The following is a 12,290-nucleotide window of genomic DNA, read 5'->3' on the forward strand; positions in this document are numbered from 1 at the left end:
GTGAGTGACACCGACTCTCCATAGAGTGGCCTTGCTCCCTCCTGAAAGCCACGAAGCGGTCAGCTGCCTCGGAAAAGGCAGGAGAGGAAGAAAGTGCCTTCTCTAATGTTAGCTCTTTAAAACACTCCACTTGTTTTTTCCAGTCCTGCTATCTAAGCAGAATCCTCCTCTTCCTTTTTCAAAACTACAGTGTCTTCAGCATCTCAATTTTCAGGCCGTGTGACAGCATCACACACAGGGCTTCGTGCAACTGAACTTCACAGAAAGGCAAGCCTAACACACCGCATTAAAATGACATCACTTAGAAACAACCTCAGGATGCAGGACTCCGAAGATGAGGTGTCTGAGGCACGTGGGAAGGAAACGAGTAAATCTGAAGTCTTTTAAAGACACTCTTGGGACATGCTCATTACTGGTGCAACACAAACAACATCGCATCGGGTATAGCTCGTACAACGCCTCGGCCACTGGCACCGAAAGGCTGCGTATCGACAGGGTTGGCTACTCCCTCCTTAGCCTAAGTCAGACGTGTATGCTCTGGTGAGTTACTATGGTGATGGGCACCATCAAAAATAAAGAGCACTGTGCTGAGAAGGAAGCGGAGTCCTATGCACACCCTAACTTCTGGAAGCTGGTTTATTATTGAACATCAGGGACTGACTTTGCCACAGGCTACGTATATATTTGTGTATATAAAGTCAGGCACTCGTCTTGCGCACATACCTGCCCTTTCTCTGGCTGCCAGTTTCAGTTAGCGCAGGCAGGCAAATACTGGGTGACATCGCCGAGCGACCGCACCAGAATACTCGCAACAAAATTCTCACAAAAATAGAGCAACACTCCTTCCCTCAAAGAATAGGGGGACTCATCTAGCTTTGCACCCATATGTTTTCCCTTGAGCTGCCGCTAAGTGACTGTAACACCAGCAAGAAAGAGAGCCTCATCGTTGGTCCATGGCTTTGTGACTTGCCACGCGCTAGCACTGCATGTATCGCTAAATAAAGGCTCCCACCTACGGAAATTAAGGACCATCCAATCTAATGCAGTAGTCACACAGGGACACATAGGGCACGCAAACACACAGAGAGAAAAATCATGTTATGTCTTAATTTTATCATATTTTTTCTATGATGTACCATTGCTAAGCATCCTATCACCATTACTAATGCCAAATGCTTTGCAGGGGCTTTCGATGTGCAGAGACTTCAATCCTGGTCCACAGCGAATTACTTATACAACATTATTATTGGTTGGTGTGTGTTTCCTTAAGTCACTGGCCTCACTTCAACTTTTAAGGTAACACTACACGCAACGCAATACGTGCTGCTCCCACAGACCAGGAGCAATGCCCAGCAGCAGGCTCGCTGTGGCACACTTCTTTCCAGAGCTCTCCTCAGATCATGCCGCCAGAGGGCAACGCACGCCCAGCGTAAATATAGACTCAAAGGCAGGGCTGTGACGGGACCTGTGCTCTTCCGGACAGGAGCAAAGGAATTAGCAATGGGGTCTAAAGACAGCTATTACACATGTGAGGGCCTCACGGGAACTCTTTGCACAAATTCTATTACTTCCAGAGATTCACGTCTACTTGCAGGAGACCAAAGCACAACAGGACTGTGCTGGCTTCTCGGAGACGCTTCCTCGGCTGACCGTGAGGTGGAGCAGCTTTATTCCAACGAGGGCCCTCTATCAGCCCAGCATCCCTCCCTTAGCCTCTGGGAAAAGTTAAGCATGAAGAACCTCTAGGCCACAGAGTAATTGCCCTAATTTAATAATCGCCGATCGGCGAAGCTGGGAACTGCTGTGTGAACTGAGATGGCTGGCACCCACAAGGCAAATCTAAAGGGAAAAAAATTTGCAGGAGGAAGGCTGACTGTTTATTTCCTTTCACTGGCTGGTGCATTTCCCTTCCCCTGGTTTGCGTAGGCCACTCACACACATTTCTAGATGCACCACGTGTCTGGCACTGCATAGAAAAGCACACTTCAATGAGGAGCACCTTAATACACATAGCCCATTACAAGGTGAAATCTAGGGAGCAGCAGGTCACCCACACCTGTGGGTCTGGCTACTTCCGTTTGCTTAGGGAAATGCTGCACACAGCAGCAGTTCCATCCCAAACGTCATTTCATAGGGAAACTACAGCTTGGTCTTCACAGACTGACAAATGGAGCAGAGCTGCAGTAAAATAGCATTACCAAAAAACACAGGGTCTCAAATATATTTTACCTCCTCCCTCCCTCCCTCCCCAAAGAAACCTACTGCTGATACCACGCAAACTTCAAAAAAATCTCCTGGCTTTAGGTTGTTATTGTCTGCCCTCTAATGAGCTGGGGAAGCTAATCTGCAGCTCAGAGACAGAAAGAACAGTTTCCCTTCTGCCCAGAGAGACGTGGCTCCCTCTGGCACGCTTCAAGCAGCTCTATCCCAGCCGGAAGCTGCTCACCCGGGACAGCTGAGCTGGCAGAAAGTTTGGCCTCTGTGCCACTGAGCTATTATCCCAGCGAGGCAACTTCCCAAATGATCTGTGTTACTATATACAGCAAGGTAAAAGCAATTTCTCTCTCTATTGATAAGTGCAGTGCAATTTAACATCCGAAATATGGAGCGCGCTAGTGATGCTCGCCTGCCTGTTTTACCTTCTGCTCAAGGAGGGCCCGACGGAGGGATACCCTCTGCTCAAGATCACGCAGCTCCCGATCATGCTGGGCTTCTGCCTGCATCTTGATTTTACTCTGATATGCATTCAGCAGCTCCAATTCTTGCTGCAGCTGCATCTTCAAAACCTGGCACTCTGCTTCCTGTGCTTCATCCAAACGCAGCTGGGAAAGACAGACAATAGAGACGTTTCACTATGGGGTAACCACTCATGACACTCCAGGGGAGGACTGCGAGGAGGGGGAGAGAATGGGATGGGGCTTTGTTTTCTTAGCAATACAATTGGTCTCTATTGTACTTCGTTTCACTGAACAGAGGACCTATAGTGACAAAGACCGGTGACAGTGAGCCCACAGCGCTGAGGCGAGTGATGCTGATGAGCAGTGGCGCCTCAGGAACCACGATCCATACTGCAGCGACCAGACTGCTGGAGGTGCTAACATCCACAGCTCTCCTTTTGCTAGAGGCAAAGAGAAGATCTCTGGCTCTGTTCAGCTGGATTGACCAATTACCTGTACGCAGGAGACTTAAGTCTGTATCCCTGCCAATGTAGGACTTCGGGCAAAAGAATATAATGACATAAACCTAAAAGCAATATGATACCGAACTTTTAACCTTCCCATACATAAATTAAGCCAAATACCCTGCCTCACAGCGTCAAATTTGTACAGAGTGATGTGAGCAGGACACGATATGCAAGAAGTGCAAAGAAAACTGCACATTCAGTTGTAGCAAGGACTCAAAGCATTGCTCATATGGTCATTCCTTCGAGGAGGAATCTCTTCAAGGAGGAATCACAGAACTTTCACACTTCTGACATTATTTCAGATTTACAGCAAAACCTCTGGACTCCTCCATGACTCAATGAGCATTTTCCACCAGCGTGACATGCTTTGCTTGGTATCATTGACAAATCAAAATCTAAATGACTTAAGACAGCAAGCTGCACGTTATTTAATGATGCTCCGACAGGGACATTTATGTTGTCAGACTTCATGCAAAAGCAGTCCTCTGGCCACACAGACGCATCATTTTGCATCTCTGCAACAGCATCTTCCACTTCAACCTGCCTGAAGGGAGTAATACCTCCTTCCTCTGTGTTTGAATGCTGCTTTTTAAACACACAGAGGGATGACTGTGCTGGGTATGGCGCGTGTAGCAAGGAAGCAGATAGCCTGCTGTCAGGATACAGACTGGTTAAAATGCAAACATCCCTATTTGGCTGAGGAACCCTGGGTCCCTCGGAGGCGACTCACAGCTTGTGTAGAGAGCATTTCATTAATGCTGTGATCATACTGCTCAGCCAGGATAGCCAGCTTCCGGGTCTGCTCCTCCTTGAGCCGTTTGAGGACAGCTTTATGTTCACTCTTTGGCGTGGTCTCCAGCAGATGGTTTCTCAGTGCTTTGTACTGTCTGGTTTGGATCTTGCATGTATCCTGAAACTGCTTCTTTATCTGTAGTTCTTTTGACTGGAAAGATGGAGGGGACACAAACAAAGAAAAAAACAGCATGTTTCAAATGGGAGAAATATCCATTTGAATGGATATTTAGGATTACATTAAGGATATGAGTTCAAGAATCCACAAATGTATATTAACATCTACAGTGCAAGGAGGGAAGCAAAATGCACAAGAGGCAATGACTATTGCTGCAGCTGCTTTGACACTGCTACTGTGCGGAACAATTACAATACAGAGACTTTTAGAACAAAGCTCCAGCCTAAATACAGCTGTCTGCACAAAGAGCCTCGCATTTGTCACTGGACTGGATCCAGTCCTGGGTGTCGCTTTTCAAGAAAAGTTCTTGAGGGACAGGACTAATATTTATTAGCACCAAAAGCCATACTTACACATGACTGTGCTTGTATGGCACATATATACGAACAGCACTTAATATTACGAAAAGAAGCAGATTGGTGCATGGGAATGGACAGGGAAAAAGAGGAATACTTTTTCCATCGAGGATTTGATGAAGATAAGATGTATTCTTAACCCTTGATATTAAAAGCCTGGTTTTCATAAAGAAACTCAGAAGTGGCTGGGTGAGATCAGACACTTAAAGACGTATGCCACAAGCAACGTCAGCATTGTGCTAGTCTAGCAAACAAAACAATTCCCCGGTCCCAATGGAAGCTTGAGTGGAAGACTGAATTTTCCCTTTGCACTTTGCTAGCATCTCTGTATTGTTTAGAGACAGAACTTTTGCGACTGCACACAGGGCTGGAATCCTGGAAAAGGTATCTGGATCTAATTTAGCTGTACGACCTTGAGGAAATTAATTATTTTTTTCTTTCACCCGCCTTACCTGCCTCCAGAGCAGCTTGTGAGGGTTAACTTCTACTAAGTGTTTTAAGACCCTGAGAAGGAAGGTGTTCTGGAGTTCCCTGCATCTTTCTAGAGGAGGGCTGGCAGGGATGCTTCAAACTAAGCGAAACCCAGAAGTGATGAGTGACGGTGGTTAACTGAGAGACAAGAAAAACTAACTGCCACGGTAAGAAAAAACAAACCAACCAACCCCTCTAAACCCACGCATCAGAGCAGTCAGTATACAATCTGGGTCATTCCCACTGTCAGCCACCGTGGTCAAATCCTGAAGCACTGGCAGCAGGAACTCAGCATAGAAATAGATTCCTGTCCCTCGAATAAGTTGGAAGAGCTCTGGGATCTGAACCAGCAAAGCAGATATATGTGCATATCTCCCGTCAGCTCCTCCACTGACTGCTCCTGGCACTAGCTCAAGGCTCAGCAGGGTAGGTGATAAGCGCAGCACTTGTAGCTACCTAGAAAGATGCAGTGGGATCAGACAATATATCCAGCCCAATTTAGACATCAGCACGCTTTGCTGCATAAACCAACAATTCCACTTTGCTACTCCCATGCAAAAAACAGGACAAAGATAGGTTTCATTCAAACCAAAACACAGCACGGAGAGGAAGGAATACATCGCTTTTACTCTTTCTAAATTCATAGGAAGTTATTTCCCTCCAGGAAACCTTTAAGGTTGTTTCTCCCTGCCCTTAAGGGAAGTGACAGCAGGTTACACATTCCCGTCAGGGACCTGGTCACAGCAAAACACCAGCAATCTATTTTGTCCTCACTTTCTGTGAGGTTTCGCTTGGACGCCAGACTCTGTTTACGGGCTTCCAATCCAAAGGTTTGAACAACAGGAAACAGAAGGGAGGGGTAAGATTTCCAGTCAGACTTCTGACAAGATCATTTTGACCTAGTATTGTGAAATACCAGCAAGAGGGTATTTGCATCACAATTAACACACTGGATATAATAGCAGAGCAGTTTTCACTGAAGGGTGAATTCTAGTTATGGGGTCCTTCTGGTGCTGTAACAGCGGCAACAGACACTGACCGTTAAAAGTCTGCTTTCGGGACAAAAGGCCTCACTAAATAACAAAGGGAAAGCCTGAAACATGTGCCCTCAAGGGAAAACGCTGCTGGAGAGAGAAACTGAACAAATAGTCAAATTATCTATTCAATTAGGAATACTCGCCTGCATTAGTCAGAAACAAGAGAAGGAGTTAATAGCAGGGAACAGCCTCGATAAATAGGGGATTGTACTACAAACCGAAGGGTTGTCCAGCAGGCTGCGTTATTAGCACTGCGTGTACGCAAAGGTGCTGGATTGACAGCTCAAGCCTGAAATCCCTCACTAATCGCAGAACAGCCACGCAAAGCAAAGCGCAAGCTTTCCATGCTCCCCACAGAACGTTCCAGCCCTGTCCTCACTGGAAAAGGGACGGGGTTGAAGAGTCTGCAGAGGCGCGAGGGCAGCCGAGCCTCTGCAGGCCAGAGAGACCACCGGTCCCACCGTCCCGACTGCTGGCCAGGGAACGAGAACGGACACGCTGCCCACTCGTGTTTGCACCGCATCACCTTGGGGAGGCAGAACTCATTCATGCTAATCTCAGAAGGATCAACCTAATACAGCTGCTTCAGTTTTATTCAGCTCAGAGTGCAGCGCAGCTTCCCCGTGAAGTCATCAGCTATTTATACACTATATCCTTGGAGATTCTCAACAGCGATCAGATGGTCCCTTGTTCTCACAAGCTAGATTTTCACTATTTAATATTACTCTAATAGTAACAAATCAGGTATTTATTTTTTTTTCTTGATGAAGTTCTATTTTCAAGTTGGTTATTTTCTCTGTAAGAAGATAACTTGCAGGTGGTAAAAACTAAGTCAGATGGGAAATATCATGAAGAGGAAAGACCTAGAACAACAAAGAAAGCCCATGCTCAGTATGCCATACACTCATTTTGTTACTGGCACAGCCGAACACTGGGTGGAGAGAAGAAGTCTGCCTCCTCGAAGGAAATGTACCAGGCAGCTCTGTGAAAGGCCTTATACTCCCTTCTCAGACACTTCAGAATAAACCACTGGACTTCTTTGGATGAAGCGAAGGCTTACAATGAAAACACTAAGAGCCTCAATTACAGAGGCCCTATAGTTCTGGTCAGCCACCACAGTTACAAGGGCAGCGCGAGAAACCCATGAGAGCACAACACAGCAAAGGTCAGTGCCAGGAGCTTCCCGAGGATGCTGCAGTTGGCTGGTACCTCTCTCTCTCCCCCCCGGGTTTGCTAGCACACTAGCCTTAATATAAAAAAACAATAACAAGGTGAGCTAGCCAAGACTGATGTTTGTTCTGATGCACACAGCAACACAAAGATTTTCTTTTTTTTTAAATGACACTGCTTCATTACAGAAAAACAGGTTTTATTCTTGTACATGGGGGGAGAAGAGGATCAGAAAACAGTGTAGGAGGAAGAAGGGCGGGGGGGGGGGAGAAAGGGCACTGCAAAGATGAAATGCATTTTAAACTACCACAGAAAGGAAGGCACGTTGCCGAGAACAAGAGCTTTTCAAATGAAATGAGGGAGCAGCGCCGCTATGGCCTGCCTACAATACACTGCAACCCCCATCACCATCGCTATGGTTCATATGTATGGTGCTTGTAGGGCTGCGGTTGCTCCCTGGCAGTTACACGACTTGACAAATATGACGCTTTTTAAAAAAGGTACTCATTACAGAATGAGACACGTCTTCAAATTAACGAGCTTCAAAATACCTTGGACCTGCATACACTGCAAAGGAGAACTGAGCTGTCATGCACCACTTTTCCACCACCACCAGCAGCTCGCACCCAGTGCCCCTATACCAGTTAGTACCTTCAGGCTCTTGGGCTGCTGCCGGACCTCCATGACGTGCTTACGCCTCAGCTCCCGCTCCCGGCGCTTGTTGTATTCCAGCTGGTTGGTGAGCTCAGTCTGGTGCTGGAGTCGGATCAGCTCACAGCGCATCTTCTGGATGGTACTGAGATGGCGGAACTCCAGCTCCTGCATGGACTCGTGCTGACGCAGCAGCATGGCGTGCTCCAGGTCCTTCTGTGTCTGCCTTTTGTTTAACTCCTAACAGGAGGACAGAGGGAATTATTACATTCTTTGTGCTTACTTGGATTTCTGTTCACAATGTGACATTTCACTTTGTTCACAAGGGCATTTCTCCCTTTCCAAGACATTTGAGGACAGAGCACCGTTTCTACATCTTATCAGAAGCAGACAGCAGTGCCACCAGTAATTTTTCCTTCCTCATTTCACTTTTCTTCTTCCTGTTCTGGTTGCCCAACAGGATTCACAGTAAGCATTTTCTGGAAAGGACTGTAACTGTTGTGTCTGTTGACTTTTTGGATCTAACAATTCTCCGACAACAGGGCGCTAATCTGAACATTTGATCCCACGGGACCCCCTAAATGCCACAGGGATTACCAAATAGTGTTGCAAAACATACCGAACCATTGTTTTACCGAAAGACTACAGATGCGGTAATTAACACTTCAGTGAGACTGGAGTTGGATGGCAGGCACTCCTGTGAGATACATTTCATGCAGGTGGTTCCAGGTCTCATCTCTGCCCACGATCTTACCTCCCGAACCAGGTCCTGCTCCAGATTATGGCGGCCAAGGAGCATCCGTCTCTTAAAGCGTCGACACTCCAGCTCCAAGTACTGTCTCTGACGCCTCAGTAAGTTGGCTTCTTCCTCTGCCTGGAAATGCTGGATGTTCTCCTTCTGCTTGGAGAGCCACTCTTGCTTCTCCTTCTTTGGAGTGCTCTGGTTTTCATTCAGCTCCTGATAAAAGGGAGGCAATTAATTGTGGAATAGTCACATTAAGCTCCTCGGCCTTGAACAACTGGACGGACCTGCCTAATAAACTACATTTCAAAGCTGTTCCACCTGGTCTTCTCATGGCTGGTACCACCCCAGCCTCTGCAAAATGCGTCACATCACATATCTAAGGGAACACCAGGAGACAATTGACAGCGGAGCAAATTTAACTACAACTGGGTTTTTTTGCAGTGGCCATTTTAACTGGCAAAAATGCTGGTTCGTGTCCACAGGTTTCCAGACATATATATTAGCTCAAAACGCAAAAATGATGGTTTGCCACTGAAAACAAAAGTCACTTGGAGGTCCTGCCATACTGCCTGACAAATGTTTTTACAGGCTCTCAAAGGACTGAGAGAAAGAAAGCGTTGTCATCCTGTTGTTCAAACAAAACTCCAGCCACATGAAGCACACTAGAAATTTTTTGTCTTGCTTGATCAGAACACATACATTTTAGAAGGAACTCAAAGGCGGAGGCGCTCACTGAGATGCCGTAACTTGCAAAAACAATATGAAGACGTTCACAGGTGAAACTTAAGGCCGCAGCTTCCGCATTTGTATTAAATTCAATATATAGCTTGAAGCGTATCTTTGGCAAAAGACTCTCTGCTTGCCTCCGCTGCATACTAGAGATGCCCATACAGTAACCGGACTTGTGATACATTGCAGCTTAAGTATGAGACAGAACCCCTCTGTATTTCATCGGTGTTTCTTGTGCTCTGTGATCTACTGCCCACTTAGAAAAAGATTCTATGTTATTATAAAGAGCCCACGCTACTATATTTTTTGTTAGATCTTTCTTGGCTCTGCTGCTCTTTAGCCTTTTTTTTCTCCTGGGAAATGTCTATGTTTGGGAATATTCCCCTTTGGAGCAAGTTCCAAAGTTGCGTCACACAAGTTGATGGTTGAGAACTAAATGGTTCTTTCAAAAAAAAAATTATTTATAGTGCTTACGGTTTCAGCCACTCCACAAAAAGAATCAGGAAGCTTGATTCTACCGTTTCCCTGCATTTCACAGAGGTCATGATTTTCACTACAATACAGTGATTATTAAACTACTACACAGCTTTCTCCATTAAAATTAAATAATGTTTTACAGGTATTTTCCTATAAAAAAAGGGTTATCTTTACTGCTGCTACAGAAATATCACTTAAGTGGTAAGAAACTTCACTAACTGCTGCAGTGCATGGTCAATACCTGCAGCAACAAGGTATGAGAAAAATGCTCGTGACCTTTCTTAACTACCTTTTTTTCATTCCTTAGGACTGCCTAATTTGCATGTTTCTGGCTAAAAAGTAATATTAAACAAGGGAGCAGTTTGTACTTTCACAAGATAAACATATAGGTGCCAATATATAAATAAACCCTCTTACTTTAGGGTCAAAGATACGAAACAAATACAGTATGTACAGGACTCTGCTCATGAAACGCAGAACCTGCTGCAATCCAGTGAAAGTTCTCTTGCGCACAGTGGCGCTTTTATTTCTGAATGTTCACACTGTTATCGTACGCTGTACTATATTCACATTTCTCATTACAGATGAGTTACCTCTTTCAGCTGCTCTTTACGGAGTTTATATTCTCTCTTCTGGGACTCCAGGAAACTGTTCAATTCTTTTTTCTGTTGGGCCTGAATATGCTGTTGAAACTTCTTTTCTTCATTGGCCATCACTTTAGCCTACAGCAAATCCAGCAGCAAATCAGTTTGAGTCCCAACGGATTACAGCTCATGTTCCACTTCAGCCCCATGACCCAGAACTCATGGTACAGTCACCAACGATACTCACCATGACTCTGAACAAGCCGGAATCTCAGGAGCTTGCCCTCACCCTCTTCTCATTCCACCCCCCACCAACGCACCCAGCAGAGTCCTTTTGCAGTGCCTCATTTCCTCAGCCCTACTGTTCAGTTAGTCTTGCCTAACAAAGTCAACACCTTATGAGAAACTGTATCCTTAGCCCTCCACCGAGAGATCCAAGACGAACAAAGAATCAATAATAATCGCTGGAGGCGGCACCACTTCATTATCAATTATTTAAACGCATAAAAAACCCCACATCCATAAGCAACTAGACGGTGAACATCTAAGCGTAGCTGGCATGTCTCTCTGCAGGCTCATCAGCCTCCACAACACTTGATGGCAGTCAGTTATTGACAGCATTTACATGGCACAAGAGAGGAAAACCCTTACAGTATTTTTTCTGGGGTCAGCACACTAACATTTAGTATAACGCACTGTGATGAAGGACATACCTTTCCTCTAGTTACATAAACCCCTTAGTGTAAGGAGGTGATGTATTAGCCTTTTCTAATTAGCAATTTGCTTGGCTCCTGAAAACAGACATGTAAGAGACTACAATGTCATCTCTTCATCAGTGAGGGGAAGTGGACAATTCAATGCAATTAACAGATATAGACTGGTCTGCTAAACGGTAATCTCCTACCTCTTTTTCCATGGCCGCTTGGTGCTTTTTAATTAGCTTTTCCATTTCTGCCGCAAAATTGTTACGCTGTGTTTCGAGATCTTTGTCCAACCTGAGGCGATGCTCATCCATCTCTGCCTTCAGTTTATTCTCCAATGCCATCAGCTGCTTCTGGTGTTGCCGTCTCATACGCTTATAGCCAGACATCTGCTCTCGGAGTTCAGAGTCTTGTTCGTGTTCCTGCATTTGCCTTGTCACCTAGGAAGGTAACCACATCCGGCCAAAGTAAGTTAATGCTTCTTAATCTGCTTTTTGGCAGTCTTCAAACCACAAAAGAAAACTATTCAGTAAAGAAATATGATTTTGTTGTAAAGAAAAGCACACATCCTAACGGCAGCAGAGCAGATTAAAAATTGAATTCTGCTGTAGAAGATAAGCTTACATGGGCTCCAGCAGAAAAACTGTACAATTGTTATAAATCTGGTACTAAATAACGTCTTTTTAGCCCACTGCAATGAGTTCGCGTATCTAGACACATAACACACAGAAATATACATAATATGCATATGAAAATAAAAGCCAGCCTATTATTATAAACAGTTTCCTGCATTCTGCTAGGCACATTGGTTTTGCAAATATCTAATATACACAAATTACATTTGCCCAGGTGTCACATTTAAGCTTTTATTAACTTCCATTATGCTGTTTCAGTGATGATATCTCAGTCAACGAGGACAGCTCGTATTCTGATGAAATCCTAACAGCTCTAAGTAGTTTCATAGCCCTGTGTTCAAAGGCCTCCCCGCCCTATACAACTTCATCAAAATAAAAACCTGAACATACCAGCGATGCTGTGCGTATAGTAGCAAAGTGCTCTCGGTTGCGATAATGAGACTTGTGGCGAGATACTTGGGGAGGAGACTGGGGTTCCGACGCCCTTGTTCGAGGATCTGATTCCTCTCTGTAGTTTTCTTCCTCCTTATCAGCAAATATTAACGTGAGAAAATAACGAGAAGCTGTTACTGAAGATTTT

At 45.2% G+C, this 12,290-nt stretch overlaps 1 protein-coding gene across 1 annotated transcript in view; it reads right to left on the bottom strand.

Annotated features, from left to right (window-relative positions):
• Positions 1-12,290, bottom strand: part of TAOK1 (TAO kinase 1) — a 73,550-nt gene that overhangs the window by 9,191 nt on the left and 52,069 nt on the right. Inside the window, exons 13-19 of the mRNA XM_063341830.1 lie at positions 12,101-12,235; positions 11,279-11,515; positions 10,384-10,512; positions 8,594-8,797; positions 7,840-8,079; positions 3,915-4,127; positions 2,640-2,822 (exon numbers count right to left, since the gene is read on the bottom strand). Coding sequence (XP_063197900.1) covers positions 2,640-2,822; positions 3,915-4,127; positions 7,840-8,079; positions 8,594-8,797; positions 10,384-10,512; positions 11,279-11,515; positions 12,101-12,235 — 1,341 coding nt within the window. The remainder of the gene's footprint in view (positions 1-2,639; positions 2,823-3,914; positions 4,128-7,839; positions 8,080-8,593; positions 8,798-10,383; positions 10,513-11,278; positions 11,516-12,100; positions 12,236-12,290) is intronic.

Source organism: Chroicocephalus ridibundus, chromosome 7, assembly GCF_963924245.1.
Source record: "Chroicocephalus ridibundus chromosome 7, bChrRid1.1, whole genome shotgun sequence".
Taxonomy (NCBI): Eukaryota; Metazoa; Chordata; class Aves; order Charadriiformes; family Laridae; genus Chroicocephalus; species Chroicocephalus ridibundus.